Here is a 19092-nt window from a genome sequence, read left to right on the forward strand (position 1 = left end):
TGCCACACTGCACAAAACGTTCCATTCGTACTTGGGAGGTTGTTTAACCTTACAATCACCTTGCATAACCGAAGCCGGGTCGCAGATGAAGGTACAATTGTCGTTTATCTAATTTGATAACGCATCAGCTATGACATAACTTAGTGTTAGATCACGTCAGACGGGACGCAATGTATACCGATACAGGATTACATGCGTCACAGCTTCGAGTCATCCAGGGACACTGTGACCTGCATGGCAGCGATTCAGAGGGCACTCTGATCTCCATTTTTCCCACGATCAGAAGACCGGACTCGATCATTTGTGAACCCCACTCCAGAACCCCATCTCTTCTCGTACATGCTGTATTTACAATGATAGTTCATAACTCTGATAAGATAAAATAAGGGTTTCTTACCCGCAACCGAGTGACAGTCAAATAATAGGACGCCATTTTGTTTCGGAAGGATAAGTGTCGCACTGATATGACATCACCCATGTGCTGTTTCTTTTGTAATTATTAGTGCGAGTTACAAAGTGCATAAAGAAAACAATTATGACAGTGGTCTATGGTGCATTAGTTACAAACAAGTTGGAGTTTTCACAAACATAGACACCCAAGTACTGTGCCGATATGTGCATTGTACACTGTATTTCCGTCATTGAAAACCTTTTTTAATTTTTTAAAAGGAAACCATACAATACATGAGTGCTAAATTTGACCCCCAAAACACACAAAAAAAGCAGTTAAAACTATTAATTTATGGTCTTCTTTTGATAAAAAAAGATTGAAAAAATAAACTGTATTTTCGTTGTAAACTTTGACATCCATATTGTTAAATAAAAATTGTGTGCGTGTGTGTGTGTGGGGGGGGGGTTATGTTTTTTAAAAAATTGTTGTTTTAGCACTGTCCATTTTTTAATTATTATTTTTGAAAAAATCTATATCCTAAAGGAGCTTGACTTATCAACATTTCGCTCTTACGGCATTCAGCGAGGACTCAAACAGAACCTTTTAAAGATATTCAAGATATTTCTTTTTCCAGTGATTCATTTCGTTCAAAGCATATGAGATATATGAAATCTAGCTAGTCCCATTCATTTCACAGAAACATGTTCGAGGTGAGGTGCGCAAAATATTCAAAGTCCAATTAAATGTCCTATACCAATACTTCCAACGACTGCTACATCATTATTTATTTCTCCGAACGTCATTTCCCACAAGCCCTTGGTTAAAAGGCCTGTCGTGTTCGCTCCTGTGAATGGATAACGCAGCCCAATAATTTGTGGGCCCGCCCCTCTCTCAGCCAATGGGAACTCTGTTGCTATCACCGCTTATATTTTTAGCAGGCTGTCAGCGCCGTTAGAAACTACAAATATCCCTCCGCGATATTTGCTCAGTTTCACTTTGTGAAATGTAGTGTGAAAAGAAAACATTTATTTTTCATGTCATGGATATTTTTGAAAGATTGTTAAACGATATTGACTTGTTAAAATGTGAACTTGCTTGTCTTGTTTTTTAAAAATTTTTTACCCATTAATATTGTACAATATTTGTGCGTTGTGTTTAGTATTGATGTAGACAGTTTTTGTTAAATTACACTATAAAAATTTAAAAACTAACAATAAATAACAGGAAGACGCCATTACAATCGAGAGAAAATAGTTCCTGGCGTCACGGGGGTGTGGGCGAGTCACACGGTATAAATACGTCGGCTTGTCCAGCCGTAAAGTTTCTCTGGACCCTCAATTCAAATGCCAGCTGGAGACTGGACAAGCGCTTGAAAAGAATAACAATGACAAGGTGAAACATTTCCACGCCGATCTCCATCATGGACTCAACGCTTTGAAATCCGACACAGCTCACGGGAATCAAATTAAAGGTCGAAGCCAAGTAGAGGCAGGTAACTCGCACCAAAAAGACTCCTTTAGTTTATTAGTGTCCTCTATGTGGTTGCTCGTTTTGTTGCTTTATCCAAAAGCGTTGGCTCTTTACCGACACGTCTACTCTTTCAGCCTTCATAAGATTTACAGGTCGCGTTTCTCTGTCGCTCTGTCTGTTTATGTTAGCTTCGCCTCTCAATGGCTGCTGCTGTCATGTGTATTGCTGTCCGACGGGCTTGTTTACGCTCGTCGTCATTTCTTTATGCACCTAAAATGTCAAATCGACTGGCTGTTCGCCTCTCAATTAATCTCATCGTTTGCTATGTATTGTATATGACATTTTGCTTTAATTTTTTTTCCCCCTCCGGTCGCGTGTCAGCGAAGCTAGGTTCCCCAATGTCTCGCCGATTTATTTAAATGTGATGCTAAAGGCTGAAATACACATGAAAAGAAAATAACTTGATGTTCAATCACGTAGTGGTAGCTCGTTAATTTAAACGGGCATAGCCAATGTGATCTAGATAAAAAAAAAAAAAAAAAATTCCGCCTTCACAAATATAATAATGGTCATTTTGGATTGACACTGTCAATGAGGGATCAATTACAGTGTGTTTAATATTCTGCTTGTAGTTTGCAGTGCTGTGGGGCTGTACCACATTATACAGGGCGATGCTCCTGTTTTGATTTCTGCATGAGTAAAAAAATCTTAAACACGGCCCTCCTTATGATGCAGTGCAGTTCCACACCACTGCAAACTACACCCACAATAATAAACATGTTGGTCAAGCAATAACTCTTAAACAATGCCAGTCAACTCAACACTGAGTATTATGTTTCCAAAGGCTGATTGTTGATCTCATCGGATTGTGTTAATTGGTCTCTCCCTTCCATGGTTGTCATGCTTGTCTTTTTGAAATCACATTGGAATTTGGACTATTAGGCACTGAGAAGACCAGCAGTCGTGTATGTGAGATTTTACAGCTCAGTGGCACGTTTGAAGCGCCACGTAAACAATAATACAGTGCATCCTGTTTTGCTGCTTGGCCTGCAGCAATCAGGCTGTAAAAAAAGCCTTAAAGTGGTGTCATGGGGGGAAACTAAACTCAAAATAACCAGTAAGGACTAAGGGGGAATTTATGAAACTAATCTTTTTTTCTTTTTTGGGGGTGGTTAAAATCAATTGGTTAATCATCATGATTCATGATGTATTTAGTACACCAATCATATCCATCTATTTGTTGTTTCTTCATGCTGTCATATTCATATTTTATTCAGGTAGTGGAAAAAACGCTTAAAACAATGCATAGCACAAAATGTCGCTATTTATAGCACAGTTCCAGCAAACCCCCATCTTAACAATGTCACTTTTTTTTCACATGGAAATACAAATGTAAATCTCATGTTCAATTCCACAAATGCAGCATTCTGGCCTGTACAGCTTTATCTGTTGCAAAACTGGAATTGTCTTTTAATCAGATTCGTCTTTCAAAGATGAAGAATTCCCATCTGGCCAGGGAAGTTAATGTGAGGGGATTGTTTTTGTGCATGGAGTGGGGGGAGTATTGCGTGCACTGCATGGTGGGAAATGATGTTCTGTAATGGACAATCTGCCATTTTACAATTCTTCCTTGGACATGCGTCTTGTGATGCTGGTTTTATTTTTAATCTGATGTTGACTTAGTACGAGGATGAATGGACTGAAGCATTAAGCAGGAGGAGCTCCATCGGCTCAGATTCAGATTATAAAGGATTTATGATGCCCACATCACATCTGTCACATCCATCAGTACATTCTGTGCTCTTACAAAATCAAAATATAAAAAGGTGAATTTGTATTTGTGTATGTTGACTTTGACTCTGACAGGCATTTTATTCTTGTATTCTGGTCTTGAATCCAAATCCGTTATATTGCGGAATGATAGCCTTGGAATCGAAAGAGACAAGTTAAATTTGACTTCTTTAATTAACCCATTGTACAAAGGCAAAGCAAACACATTAAATTGGTTCCAATGATTGTTAAACTTCGTTCTAATGATACAATTTAGGTTGATCTGTTCTAAACTTTTAACTCTCTTAATACACTTAACTGCAGTGGAATGAAATGTTATGCTGACAAAAAGATATGTAAAAGTAATTTTAACAAATACAAGAGTATGCAAGTGAACAACATAGGCATCTTGCAGCACAAGGTAAAGCAGGTTTTTCCTAACTTTCTCAACTCTCTACCCAAATTAGATATGGTTAAAAACTCCATGCACCATTTTGGGATCCAAACCTTAAGTGAGGGGAAACCCAGAGGTTGAGTGATGTTGAGAAATACGGCAAAATGGCAACAAATGTACAAATTAATGTATGTTGAAGTTAGAAATTCAAAAACTAAATCCATCTTCCTCAATTATTTTCTGATCCATGCAAAATACCAATGTTTGTTCTACCTCTCATCTTTACAGGGCTGAAGTCGCAATTCACTTTACTTGAGACTTCGACAAGCAACCTGCAACCTGCCGTCCCTGCCTCCAAGGTGCCTTTCAATATGGTGACACGCAAATCACACAGTGTACAGTAAGCCAGAGGAAAGTCGCGGACATTACGCTTTGCATCGCTTCACTTTCAAGCAAATCTCATCTCACACGCTCTGAGCACAGCGGCAGCCTGCTGGTGTAGTCATGCATCTAGAGGTGAAGGTTGCGCTCAACTTTATCGTGTCCTATTTGTACAATAAGCTACCTCGGCGTCGTGCTGACCTCTTTGGCGAGGAGCTTGAGCGGATCCTGGTATCTCGCTTTGAGGGTCACTGGTACCCCGAGGCCCCTCTTCGTGGCTCTGCGTTCCGCTGCCTGCACCTGGGAGCCCCGAGAGACCCTGTTGTGGAGCTCGCCGCCAAGAGAAGTGGACTGGATACGGAGGAGGTGCGTGCAAATGTCCCTGCGGAGCTCAGTGTGTGGATTGACCCCTATGAGGTGTCCTACCAGATTGGAGAGAAGGGGGCAGTGAAGGTGCTGTACCTGGAGGACCCACTAGGTCTCAGCTGTGATGGTGAGCGCCCTGAAGGGCTAATGAGAGAGGTTAAAGGAGATTCTGAGTTAGAGGAAGCCAAGAGTCTGGGCTTCAATCCAGACGCTCAGGTGTTTGTTCCAGTCGGAAGCCAGTTATCTCCTTCCCTCATGCCGCCGCTCACCAGTTCTCCCACGCCGCCGTCTGTCCAGCCTGGCCCCACACTCTTCAAGTACCCCACCTCCAGCTCACCTGCGGACCCCGCCGCCCACTCCTCCAACACATCCACCCCTTCTCCTCCCACCAGTGGGATACCCTACCTCGCCGCTCAGCAGCCCCCCTCCTCCCTCCCCGCAGCCCGTCCTCAACCCATCACCTTCACTACAGCCGCTTTTGCCGCCACTAAATTTGGCTCCACCAAAATGAAGAAGTGCAGTGCGGCCGGGTCAGCGGGGGCTTCCAGCGTCACCGTCGGAGTCCCGCCTGTCCAGAGGATGCTTTCCCACTCTCCCACCGCCATCTTGGCTCCAGAGATGCTGAAGCACAAATCGCTCTCTCTCTCCATGCACTCACTTGTAGGTCCCATGCCCAGCCAGCTCTCCCCCAATGCCAAAGAGTTTGTCTACCCAGGATCTCAGAGCCCTCTTTACTTTGATGCTGACCCCCAGCCCTTGCAAGCTCACGCAAGCCGATTACAGCCCCCCCACAGTGTCAGCACCCACCCATCCTTTGACCCTTTCTCCAGTCCTCCCCCTTCCCAGAGTATGGGCATCATGGGCACCAATGGTGAGATATCCTACATGGAGAAACCTCAATTTGTTGAGGGTTTAGGGAGCTACAACCTGCAATATCCAAGTCAGTCCTTCCAGCCTGTTGTGTTGGCCAACTAAGCCTTTGTCAAGAACTGGCCCGGGCGCTCCAGATGATTTTTTTTTAACAAACTGTCCTAATACTAATGCAAGCTAATACTTAGATTTCCTACAGAGATTTAAAAGCGTAGCTTTCCTACAGAGATTTAAAGATACTGTACCCTCTCATTATCTCATGGTAAGTTTTGTTTTTGTCATCACATTCTGCTTTGAATTTATCATTGCCATTGTTGGTCATTAATGATAACTAACCTAATGGATGCGGACTGTGGTAAAGCTCCAGTTTGCACGTCACGCTGTGGAAAAAGGACCTAGCCAAGTATTGTACTTTGCGCTGCAATCTGTTCCTACAGAGCTGGCTATTGGGGGTGGGGGTTTGGAAGAGCTGTGCCGTCTGTGCTTGCATGTGTTGTGATGTCGTGGCTCAATGTGATCTGGAAACGTATTGCGTGATGGGTGCCTGCGCATGCCGACGTCACAGCAGTCAATACCGAAACTGTTTATCGTCAGCCAGAATGCGCCCACGGTGTGTTTTGGAGATGGAGTGATCAAATAGGAGAGCTTAATTCAGCTATCAAGAGAAATTGCAGAAGGGAAGGTCGCGGAAACCTCTGCGAGGCAAAGAAAGAAGACTGCGCTCACGTGCTGATGCCTGCAAGTCATGTGCACTGGCGTACATGTAGACCTTATACAATCTGCACACAGCTAAATGCACATATACACGTTACCAGTCATCCGAGTGTGAAGGTGAACAGGCAGCGAAATGCGGTTGGGGGATGGTATTCAGCAGTAACGCCGAAGAGATTTTAATAAATGGCTTGGTGTGACTTTGAGGATGTAAGAGTGCTTTTCCTCAGCATGGAAAAGAGGAGCAAAGAAGGCAGCAAGTGGGCTGCATTGCCTCAATGGCGTCCGGTGTTTATTGACTTTGAGAGAGACATTTTTAAAACCCAGAACGCGTTGCTAGTGAGTTTAAATGGTATTGAAACGAAAGGCTAACACTATTCTGCCCCTCCTTGAAATGTTTCAGTGCTGAGGGAGAGCAGAGAAAGGTGAAGCTGGTTCTTTTCTCCTGGTTGTCAAGTGGACATCGATGAATGTTCTTTATTGATGGCAGGCTGCTGTTGCTATTTTAAGGTAGTCACAGCTCTTCAAGTCTGTTTGTTATGACAAAATGGTCAATTTGAGCACTTTATTAAGCGGACGGAGCTCCAGTTCTCATGGCTCACAGAATTTAACCTCCATGATTTTCTTTTTTTTTTTTTTTTTTTTTTCCTACATTTCATTTCATTTAACGAGATGGTAACATTTCAAAAGTGTATTGAAGATGTGGAAATTGAGTCTGTTTGTCCATTTAATGTTTTTCTAGACAAAGATATGTATTCATGTGTTTTGTACCCGAGGACCCTTAACTGTTTTTTCATCCTTTCACACCCCTCCTGGGGAATGTGGAGGGAAATATGGATTTGTTTTTGTTCTGTAATTTAAAAAAAAAAAAAAAAAAAAAAAAAAAAAAGACTTGATAGTTCTATATATTTTTGTTTTTGCAAACTATTAATTATGAAGGCCGAGAAAATGTAAATATAAAGTTCTTATGTTCAGATTCTTTGTTTAGTTTCTTACATCCTGAAGTTATTTTTGCAGAGATTAACCTGAATATATGCAAACTGAGAGTAAAAATAAATAGAAGTATTACAATTATGTACAGAGTTCATTATTGAATGTGTATTGTACCTTGTACAGCAGCAGTCTATGAGAGACTGGTAAATGTATTAAAGCTGGGTTTTGAAAAGGTGAATGTTTACAAAAGATGGTTCAAATCACTGTCCTCCTCCTAGCTGCAATCTGAAAACACAAATTCCCCTAGAACTCGCGATATAGATGAATTTATATGCAATTTTGCAAGATGGAACTATTAGTACAAAGTTGGCCCCTGATTATTATCAATTAAGACTAACCTTGACCTATTCCCCCCCCCCCCCCCCTTTAAGTGTGGCCCTCTGGTCTCCATGATATAGCCATATCCCGGAGTGTCATTACTTACACAGATCCTGGATCACCCTTGTCAAGTGCAATGTAAGGCCATAATTCGAAAGACCCTGCAGTGGGTTTCTACCTCTCATCTCCCTGAATAGCATCGCAGTATTTTGGTCTCTTCTAAATAGGAAAGATGAAGGAAACGAATGTTGTACTCTTAAGCCCCGGTTGAGATGGCCCGCGGAACCCCAACTGGGATACCTGCATATTTTACTGCGCTTAAAAGAACTCCAAATAGGGTGTGCATATAAAATTTAGAACGATTGGATTGTGTGTGCTTGAAATAACCCATTTGAAAAGCACCCCAAACTCTTAAGTGCAGGCCATCCTACAATCGCGGTTGAAGACAAACAAGGGTTTGTATTCTGATGTTCTTTGCTTATGTTGTTTTATTTTGCACTTTGGAATATTTCATTATGAAAGTAAATTTTCTATGTGACAACATTAAAATGTATAATTAAAACATACAAATAGTTATTTCCTTTCCTGACTATTTTTTATTTTTTCCTATTTTTGTATCAAATCTGTACACCTTATAGATGTTTAACAAGTCTTTCACGCAATGACCTGTTTTCTTGGAATGGGGCATTACTACTGCAGTTTATAATTGTATCAGATTTCTTTTTTAGGTTTGTAATAAAAAGACCAGTAAGCATGGAAAATAAGCTGACTGTCTCTTTGTCATGCTGTTCTCAAAGTTTTAACACAAAGTGCCACCTAAAAATGACTAGCTCTTCAAGTACTACCATAATGAACAGCATTTTTAATTCGGTAGCATAGTGGGTGTAAGGGGTCATAAAAAGCAAGACATTTAATTCCTAAAATGTATATTTTGTAAGCCACTGCAACATTATGCAGTCTGAACATTAACGTTGTGCTTACATATAGAAAAATAAAATTAATTTTGTTTTCATTATTGCACCAAAGTTAAAAATTCTACTTAAATGTTTAAAAAGCTATTTAAGATGCAATGCCAATAAATTGTACCTATAAATTTTAAGAGTTCTCGAGGATTAAATGCAAATGTATTGAACTGAACTGTACTTGGGGACTGATTATTTCACGTAACACCTGTGATACTTGTACCACACTTTGAGAATCACTGCGCTAAAGAAAAATGCCGACTAGTAGCTCCTGTCTTTTTGAGCACCGATATGCTCGAATGACTCATCCAAATATTGCAGTAAACAAACTCCAGTGATGTTTGATTAATTATTCAAAGCAAAGATGAAAATCTCTGTTGGTGAGACACCAGAATGCTCAGCAGGAGACATACCAGAAGATATTACTTGAGATTTCATCATGAGACGTTTATCATGCGTGGCTGGACTGGCCTCATCCATGACTCTCCCCTACATCACCCTCACTTCTCCATCTTTTTTGCCCCACCTCAGCAGTTCCTCTTCCATCCTCAAGCCCCTCCCTCTTCAGAGCCTCCACCATTCCCTCCACTCGATTATCTCTTCAGCTTCCCAGAGCTTGCGTCCCCAGACTTTCCTTTCTGAATACACACGCCCATCCTCTTTGTACTCCTGTTACGCAACACTGCTCCCCTGTGTGTGGATGTGATCATTACGCAATAGCTCCTACTCTTCTGGAATACTGATAAGCAGCAGGGCTGAGGGAACAGTGAGGAGGAGGCAAAACGCGTGCAGCATCCAAACAAAAAGACGTGTGTGTTTACACGTGCAGATAAATGGCATATAAAAGAACACCTTTGTTGTCGCGTCTGTCAACACAAAGGGAGGATGGAGCTGTCTGATGACAAGTCAAGGTCAAACTGAGCCCATTTGTCTTTACAACTTGATTTATTTTTTATGCATGATACATGATACAGGACTATGCAGTGTCATGTATCCATACATGGTTAGGACCATACAAAAACAATCATTTTTATAGAAACAAAGTAATGCAAAACACCAAAAAATCCAAATAAAATCTTCAAATGTCCTGATACCATTAAATAGTTTTTCTGTATTATAGAGTTGTAGCTGCTTCAAATAGCGAACAAGTCTAAGTGATGCGGAGAAAAACTAAGCCGTTTAAGAACTAAACAGGGCTGATTTACCTTTACCTTCCATTGTACACATTAGCATCACCAAGGGGTAAAGAAAAAAAAAAACATTGTTAAATGGGGTTTGTGCTTGACAATTTAAGTTTTACACTGAGGAGCATATCTTATACATGCACATTACTAAACATGAAAAACAATGTTTTAGTTTGTGTTGTACATCAAATAAAGATGCAGTAGCCACAAATAAAACTACAAGAGCTTGCACGTGTTTAGTGGTGCAAGTGCAGCACACTTTAGAAGTGGAACTTTTTCAACCACACGTTAATGCTCTTTTTGTTCTTAGTGGAGCAGACTAATACTACATAGAATTGGGAATTTGTTTCATATGACAGTGTGTATCTGTTATCTTTAAGCTGGTTTCACATGGTTGCTTCGCAGCAATTAAAAAATAAATAAATAAATGCTACATACTGACCTACCCCAGTAAATGATCGAAAATATTCTCTAGGGGCTTTGTCAGAAGTATGCACACCTCTTTGAATTTAATTTTAAAACTCACTGGCTGTACTGACACATGAACAGGAGTGCATATTTTGTTTGAATGTCAATGCAAAATAAACTCTCGAAATAAGAATTGTCTGTTATACTTCACCCTCTTGAAACTGAAACAATCAAGAAAACGCTTAAGCACCAACTGATCCAGTGAATCTACATATGGATCAATTTGTAATTCATAGGAAATAATCCACACAGTGATCAAAAGATGCCATTTTCAGCGGATGTTTGATGTTTGCCCCAAGAGTAAATCAAGCGGACCGCACTCAGATGGCTGGCATTCTTATACGGGTCATAACATCATAATACAGATGCTCTGCATTAATACGCCCATCAGAAGCATGTCTGCTCTTCAGTGATGCTTTACAGACATAAGTACACTTGGTGTAGAATAGTCAAGACATTGATAGAAGACAAAGTACACTGGGTTTCATGCATTAGGATCCTAGACTACAGAGGATCAAATTGGAAGCACAGAGAAAACTTTGGGGCATTTCATCTTTAAAAAAAACCCCATGGTAGTTTTACACACAATACCACCGAAATCAAACAAGCAATATATAACGGGATATTATTGCCACAATTGGAGCACAAGCCCACCAATCACCCAAAAAAAAAAAAAAAAAACTCAGCATCTGTAGAAGACACCGGAGTCTTATAACAGTCTGTAATGTACTTACTAAATAAAACAGCCAGCCAGTCTGACAACTCCCAAAAAAAAATAAAAATAGGACTTGATGTTTTGCCAAACAGAACTATACGCTGCATTTACTGTACGTGTTCTGTGCTCCAACCATCACCTGTTCAATTCTTTTTTTAAACCAAGAAGTGGTGGATGAGGTAAGAGTATACCCTGCCCTTTGTGTGTTAGACACACACATACTGTATGTATATATTGAATGGACACAAAGTATCGCTTATAACGATGACTCTGTTTTTAAAAACAAACACAGTTAACGCATTGGAGTCCCTGCTTAGTCATTGGTTTTCATTAGACACGTTTTCCTCAAATGGATATAAAGAATCTGACATATTCTTGTACATCAAAATCAACGGATGCATTATTACCATCATAATGAATACAGCACTCACTGACTATTTGTAGGAATAGCATTGGATTATGAAGACACAGTCAAAATCCCTGTTTTAGGATATAAAGACCTCCAGACGATCATTTATTTATTTACAGGGTTTGAAGTCACCGCCTTTGTGGACGACTCAAGTTTTTTTTTTTTTTTTTTTTTTTTTTTTAAGAACAATCCAGCCATCACAACACTAAGGGAAGGTGAGGGCTCCAAGCTCCCTCTACCTGCAGAGTGTAGTAAAATAAACATCCCTACATACATACCCCTCCGCAAAAGGAGGGCCCTAAATACCTTCAAACCTATACATTTGGGAATTGACTCAAAGGCCATATTTTGAATCAAATCTTTTATGAAGCTCGGGAAGCTGAGTACGAGCGCTTTATGCATGTTTTCTATTAAGCTACCGTCTCTCCCACAGTGATAATAAGGTACTTGCAACCACGAGTCTTCTAAGAAAAAGTGCAACAATGGAATACACACTGGAGATGACTACTCATATAGTGTGTGTGTTGACAGAAGAACTAAACAGATTCACTGCAACCGCTCCTCCACCACCTGAGGTTATTGCTTCCACTCCTTCCAGGTCCAAGTACCTGATTTCTACTCCATTCTTCTTCTGTCTCAGCCTCTACATCCTTCTTGAGAATGAAAAGGAATTATAGACACAAATGTATACACGACACAAGGAAAAGTGTGGTGAGTGGGCACCATTCTAAATACACAACTGATGGCACTCATGCTTTGGTCCACGGAAAGAAGTGCTATGCAGTGATTAAAAAAAAAATGATTTGTGTGACTTCTGTGTTATAAGCCTACCATTTTCATATTTCCTGACTTCCTTGAAAGTATCTCAAGACCAACCATATTTTCCATTTGTCTCTGTCCGGGGGAGTGTCATTGCCTTCCTCTCAGTGAAGGAGCCAGGCGCTCTCCACAGACCTTCCCATGACCACCCGCTCCCAGCCCAGCCCCAGTGTGTAGCCGCCACTCCAGCGTCAGGTTCGGACCCGCAACTGCAGCTCGACACAGTGACCGGAGGTCAGCAAGAGTGCAAATTTAGATTTCCCTTGTGTGTTTGTGTCTGTGTTGAATTCTGCGGGGTAGGAAGTTCTGCTTTTGTCAGATTGATACTTGGTTGATTTTTACCAGGTCTTTACAGCGAGCCGTACTTGGCCTCATAGCGGGCCACAATGCTCTTGCAGCGACCGCAGTCTTTCCGCATCTCTGCCACTTGCTGTCGCAGCACTGCGTTCTCCCGCTCCAGGAAAGAGGCGCGCACTGTGATCTGGTTTTCTTTGAGACGGCGGGCGTCACGGGAACGTTTGGCGGCCAGGTTATTCTTCTTCCTCCTGGACCAATATTTGTCATCCTGAGCAAAACAAAACAGAATGAAAAGTGATGTTTTTTGGCTCACACAGTCATAAGTTGTTTGCTGAGCTGTTGAAAGTTAATCCAATTAACAAAGTTTACAGCCAAGGACGTCACTATTTTGGAAGAAGAACATGCATGCGAGTGAGTCAGGATACCTTCTGTTCATTGGGGACAAACACTTTCTTGGCCTTCTTGATCATGGGCTGCGGCTTGAGCTCCTCATCAGAGAACTTGTGTTTGCGCGGGTTGAACAGTTCTCCCCCCGGCACACTGGACAGGACCAGGTCGGTCGGATCTGGCTGAAAGTTAACATCCACCTCGATGTCGTCCGGGTTGACGGGAGACGGCGTGTTACGCTCTCCAGTACCTGGAGGTACAGGGGTGAAAAATCAAGCTTCTGAGAAACACTCAAAGTGCATTCATGCTTTACGTAGTGTACAAAGTATGACTAAATAGTCTCACAATTGGTGGTTTCACAATTATATGGGCATTTGCTGGGCTTCTTTGTTAATTTTCTTCCACAGACGTACCACTTTGTCCTCAGGAATACTCCAATCAGCCTATGTAAATGTTGAAATATGAATAACAAACACGTATCTTCCTCGGGCAACAAGTGGTGCCTCAAACTTTAAACACCCCAAAGGTTACGCCATTTGGACACCGAACTTGTGTCCCCCACCCATGTCAGTCACATGCCAGTTTACATCATTCGTTTTTTAGTTTTACTTTACAGCAGTAACACTTGTATGACAGTATTAAACAAAACACACAGTTGCCTCGCCTTTAGCAAGCTGCTCTTTCCCCTTACTTGTGATGGTCCCAACCTACGACGTTTCGTTGCTCCAAATGGCGTACGGTACAATGAACTGGTTTACAAAGTGCAAGCCAACCATACGAGTAAAGGTTGAAGAATTGTTCTTTTTCGTCACATATTTTCATGTACTTTACAGTAATGGTTTTATATTTATGGCCTCGAAGTTTTTTTTGCATTCACATTTCATGTAATTATGATCTTGCAACTGCATACAAAATCGGTTTACACGTCAGCGTGGTAGGTATGGACCTTCGTCGCGAACCAAGGACCCCTTGCACAGTTAACATCCTTTTACGTGTATAAATAAATAGTAAATCGTGTTAAAATCTTACTTAAAACATTGCCTATACTAGTTCGTAGAAGACTGTTAGTATTTCAATAGTTTCCTATTGGTAGATTTCCTACAAAATCAGATGTCAACCATCATCATGGGAGGGAAATTTTAGGTTCCACTGTAATCTTTTCTTTCCCATCATGAAATGTATTAGATGATGCATTTAGAGTCACAGGGCCTGGGGTGGGACTCGAACATTACGTCAAAGCAGCTATCAAAACTGCTAATATCATGTGGTCAAAGGTCCGAGAGAAAACATAACTCTGAAAACTCTTAAAATGCCAGTGGACTATATCAATGCAAATTACTCACCATGATTGTGTTTATTCACTTCCACAGCTTCTGCTGCTTTTGCCTCATGTGGCAAAGATTCCTCTTCTTGATCCTCTTCGTCATCATTGTCGTCGTCGTCATCCTCCAATTTGGCGGGCAGTAGCGTGGTGACAGTCACCGCTTCCTCTGGATCTGAGGTGACCGTAGAGGTGTCGGGATCATGCAGAGGAGACGTGGATGCCGACGTCGTCGTGGCGCTGGCTATGGCCCTAACCTTGAGGGTGCTCTTGCCTTTCCCTCCGTCCGGTGTCAGCGTCTTCTGCAGGTCCTCATCCTCCAGGCTTGCGGGAATTCCATTCTCCAACAGGAACTCATCCAGGTCCATGTACTCCAGATGGAAGGTCTCCCCATCGTAGGGAATAGTCTTCTCCCAAATGGCTGGGGTCAATGAGGCTGACACCAGTCCGGCGCTGCCCCCACCGCCCCCCCTTGGAGCCCCACCAGCACTGGCTGCAGCAACCCCGCCCCCCTCCACATCGTCAGCTGAGCCCAGCTTCTCCTTCTCGAGCTCTGAATTCAACACAAGAGGAAACAGCAGGTCATTTCATCAAATGGACGTGAGTGAGCAGACCTGATATTGTGATGGGAATAAAGGTTGAGGGTGGGAGGGAGCAGGGATACAAGCGTCTGTCAACGTCAGTGGGTGGGGGGGGTCGCTAATACAATGACAGGATTTGCTCTACACACGTAGCTCAGAAAATTCTGAACAAAAAGACACGAGAGAAATTCGAAACATGATTCCACCATAATTGGGTTGTGTTGGGGGCGTATTTACAGTCTGGCTACGCACAACACTGCACTTGGAACTTTTTGTTCTTTTCGATTTCCGAGCTGCACAGCACCATACGAACACTTCACATTAACGAGCACTGTTTTGACACAGCGGTCTCTTACCGTCGTCGCCTTCCTCCAGAATGTTGGGAGGGGGGATGTCCATAATCTTCTTTATGACAAACGGGAAAGACTTATTCTTAGCCGCTGGGTCGACGGTTGTGTCGGGCTGAAGCGAGACAGCCACCGCTGCTTTACCGGGCATTGTTCGCCGTAGGATTAAAATAATATATATAACGGTACTATGGGTCACCTTCCAACTTCTGCGATGTTTAAGTCCGTCTGTCGAAGATAGAACACGGAGATGCGGAACTACACTGCTCCCCTTTGTGTTGTCCGTGCCCATACAGAGCGCGTGTTGGATATTCATGAGGAAAAAGCCACGCCCATTCGAGGCATAGTAGAAGCTGATTGGCTGATTAGTCTGTCATGTATATAGGACTGTCCTCATGGAGTACGCCAGTGGTCTTTTTAATTTATTAGTTTGTATTTTATTCTTTTAATTCTTTTAACTACCTTCATTTTAAAAAAGATTCCAGTCTAAAAAGTATTTGGGAAAAAAAGACTACGTAAATCATATCAAATGCGGACGTCTCGGCACTCGGAAAAGACATTTGGGTTATGTTTACAATGTTGCCACAAACCAACCGGCGGCTATGTTCACCTTCACGGGTTTTCCAAGCACACAAAAAAGGGTTGAAAAGGAACGTGCCTGTGTTGCAGGCGAGTCGTGAGGACACTCGTGGCAAAACACGTGCCCCCCGCCCTCACCCACTCACGTGACAGGACTTGCTGCGGAGGGGGCGTGGCCGCGTGCTGCGACGCACGTGCTGGATCAGACGAGCTCGTCAGTGGAACAGATGCCAGGCTTTTTTTTAAAGATAAAGTATGAAATAAAAAAAATGTGTACTCTTTATAAAATTGTATTAAATATTTTTTTTTTATAAAACCGTCATCTTTTTTCTTTTAGACCTATAGCACAAATAAAAGCATAGAAAACGATTTGTACACGAAATGAGATCATTGTCAGTGAGACGTACGCACTTTATGTATTTATTTATGTACTGTATTAGGCCTACATTTACTCGAAAAATACAATTTGATATCATGTTTTTGTTTTGTTTTTTTCCTGTGAAAACAACTCTGTTATCGCGAGCTCCGGGCGCCAAAAGCAGTTTCTCCCTCACGTTCTGGTGCACGCGATATTCTTAAAACGACATGGACGCCAACAAGTGCGGTGTTGCCCGGCAGCATATCAGATCTAACGGACATGGTGTTCAAAGTGCGCACATTGGGGCGCCGCACGTGTAATTTGCTGTCCTTCGGAGACACACACGGAGCGAGGAGACTGGTCAAAGTCTAGCTAAATCTAAATCTTTCACTAACACACCACGAAGTTGCAAACCATTTCAATTGTCATAGTAGGCCCATACAAAGTACTTCACTACTATTTTTGCCATTTAATTGTATGTTATTAATATGGTGAATGACTCTTAATTAAGCAAAAACATGTTAATCGTTAGTGGGAACTTTTAATGACCATCTGAATATTGTCAATATGAAAACAACAGGGGAGGAAAATGACTCAATTGTAAATACTGTCCTAGCGGCCATACGATATATATATATATATATATATATATATATATATAAATCTGATATTGTACTTCACTTGTACCATCTTAATCAGAGAGAAGAATATTAATTAATTGATCTAATGGTTAATATTGAAATGTGGGTACACAGCACGTTTTTATCCAATATTGAATTGCTAATATGACTAAATTACCAGAACATTTTAAATAGTAAACTTAAATGTCAAATATAAGAACTAAACTAATGCAAAAAAACAACAATCACACTCGCAGCCAACAGGGGGCGTTTAATGTGATTGCGTGAGAAAACTTGACCTTTCGCTTGATTACCTCGGTAAACATTCGACCACGAATTCGTGATTTTAGCCTGAAATATAGTTGTTGGCGTTCATGGATAGACTCGTGAACGTCAATTAACATCAGACATACAGCAAAAACCCTAAATGAGATGAACAATTACGAATTTCCATATTTTCACAACACAGGCTACCAATAAAAAGTAGTCATGAAACCTAGACTGACCTTCTGGCTTGACTCCAGGTAGCGTGCACGACATAATAATTCTAAAAAACCCACGTATGATTAGAATTGTTGTTCAACCTTACTTAATAGCTAACGTCGATGCGCGATACATGGATTAAACCACTAACACGTTTCGGGCAGTGAACTCAGCCAAGTACCACATAACAAACTTCGTTGAAGACTTTTATCAACGACATCTCGTGAAAAAATTATACAAATATTCTTACTTACCGCCGTCATCAAATGCTGGGAAAGAGAAGGGATAGTCAGCCAAGGATCTGATGAGATCAGGAACTTCCCCCCTGTCTCCAAAGGTGTGATTAAACGTTGACATCCTGGGCGATGAGGCGACAAACTGGTGTTCGACAAGAGTGTCAATGTCCGTTCACTCGACTCAAGACTTTCGAACAACTTTGCAGCAAGTCAGTCGTATCACGGGGACGCGCGCATGTGCCCAAACAACTTGGATTGCGATAACCCCGGTAAGCCACGCCCTCCGATGTGCTTGACGCGAGGCGAGTGGGTGGGTTGGGGGACACACGCCTACCAGTCCCGCAGTAGAACCAATCATCAAGCAAAGAGGCCGGCTCTCAACGACAGAACAACAACCCTCCCTCCGCACATGCTTCTCACTCCAGCACATTTGCTACCACGCACGGCTGCACGTGGGAGAGGCGGCTGTGTGGGAGGGAGGTGCACATGCGCCACCTAGCGACCAATACTCGCACTACGTGATAAATAAGGATACCGTATATATTTATAATTGTACTAATTCAATCAATGCACAGTCTGCTCTATATATTTTTAATGTACATCGCTCAGAGAAGCACTCCACACATATGCAGGCATGCAAGGACAGATGTCTGAGTGATGGAGTCACAATAGGGGGTTGTGTGGGTATATAGTAACAGGGCCTTCATTTGGTGGGGATTTACCCGACTATTAATACACCTCTAAATGCCACATCACACTAATAGAAACTATCATTACTATGCAAAAAACGCAATATAATAAGAGAACTATGCCACACACGTCATCTGGAGCAATTCAGAATTATCTAATAACAAAAACAGATATCATAATCACCTGAGATGATGATTAGTGTGTGCAGATTGTTACATACGTTTTGATAGTCGAACTTTGCTTGAACACATTTTACTTTGATCAAACAATCAAAGGATGGCAAAATGCTGATGTTACCAATACCCTGGGGGACTAATTTCAAATCTGATTGGTTAAAGAAACAGTCTCATCATCGCTAATACAGTGGTACCTCGAATTACGAGTTATGAGATTTTTATTTTATTTTTTTTAGATAAGAGTTGATGTTTTTGTGTGTGTGTGTCTTAACTTGTAAACAAACATTGGAGTTACAAGGATTAAATGATTGCAGGGAACTTCACAGCAAGCAGCTGATAGTAAACAATTCTTCTTCAAAAAATAAAGGGGGACAAGTGCTGTTGTTTATTGCCATTCCCACCAGAGGTTTCAACATAAAACCAAGAGAATTACATTTGAATTTAATCAAACCACATCATTTACAAAAGTCTGATAGCCTGATCCTAACACACAATGCAAAACGCCATGGAAGGGCTAACAAAACTAGCATCCATATTGCGGCAGTTATAACCCTTTAAGCAACAGGTGCTCGAACATAAACAGTGTAGCAACACATGTAGATCAACAATCTACCAATACTCATATATTCTTTATCGTCTGGGAAAAACAACTAGTATTACTGCAGGTTTAATGAGTTAGTTAGTTGTGAAACTCTTCGTTTATTGTGAACATCTGTATTTTACTGCCCCCTGGGGGCCAAGGCTCACACACCGGGAGCAAAATGTCAATGAGCGTTGAAGCATGAAATCATGATGC

General features: G+C 41.6%; 3 protein-coding genes across 6 annotated transcripts in view; 1 reads left to right on the forward strand and 2 right to left on the reverse strand.

Annotated features, from left to right (window-relative positions):
- The window catches only part of LOC133466185 (aconitate hydratase, mitochondrial-like), a 17926-nt gene extending 17407 nt beyond the window's left edge, over positions 1-519 (reverse strand). For both annotated transcript variants that reach the window (XR_009784878.1, XM_061749648.1), the window contains exon 1: positions 398-519. Coding sequence is in view for 1 of the 2 variants with exons in the window: in XM_061749648.1 (XP_061605632.1) it covers positions 398-478 (81 nt within the window). In the remaining variant the exon portion in view is untranslated. The remainder of the gene's footprint in view (positions 1-397) is intronic.
- A 1151-nt stretch (positions 520-1670) lies between these two features.
- LOC133465527 (protein Tob2) lies at positions 1671-8428 on the forward strand. 3 transcript variants are annotated; one of them, XR_009784650.1, is made up of 3 exons: positions 1671-1883; positions 4314-5904; positions 6757-8428. XR_009784650.1 is itself a non-coding variant. In XM_061748428.1 (2 exons), the coding sequence occupies exon 2, from the start codon at positions 4530-4532 to the stop codon at positions 5745-5747; it is 1218 nt and encodes a 405-aa protein (XP_061604412.1). In that variant the 5' UTR covers positions 1671-1883; positions 4314-4529; the 3' UTR covers positions 5748-8428. The 3 variants fall into 3 exon arrangements, 2 of the variants coding, with proteins under 2 accessions (XP_061604412.1, XP_061604413.1); XM_061748428.1 differs by having other exon boundaries at positions 4314-8428; XM_061748429.1 differs by having other exon boundaries at positions 1682-1783; positions 4314-8428.
- Positions 8429-9552: 1124 nt separating this feature from the next.
- tefb (TEF transcription factor, PAR bZIP family member b) lies at positions 9553-15999 on the reverse strand. The gene is made up of 4 exons (XM_061748427.1): positions 15164-15999; positions 14249-14779; positions 12944-13155; positions 9553-12786 (listed from the first exon to the last, which is right to left on the reverse strand). Exons 1-4 carry the CDS (start codon positions 15468-15470, stop codon positions 12571-12573), a joined length of 1266 nt encoding a protein of 421 aa, XP_061604411.1. The 5' UTR covers positions 15471-15999; the 3' UTR covers positions 9553-12570.
- Between the last annotated feature and the right edge of the window lie 3093 nt (positions 16000-19092).

This window comes from Phyllopteryx taeniolatus, chromosome 16 (assembly GCF_024500385.1).
Source record: "Phyllopteryx taeniolatus isolate TA_2022b chromosome 16, UOR_Ptae_1.2, whole genome shotgun sequence".
Lineage (NCBI taxonomy): Eukaryota > Metazoa > Chordata > Actinopteri > Syngnathiformes > Syngnathidae > Phyllopteryx > Phyllopteryx taeniolatus.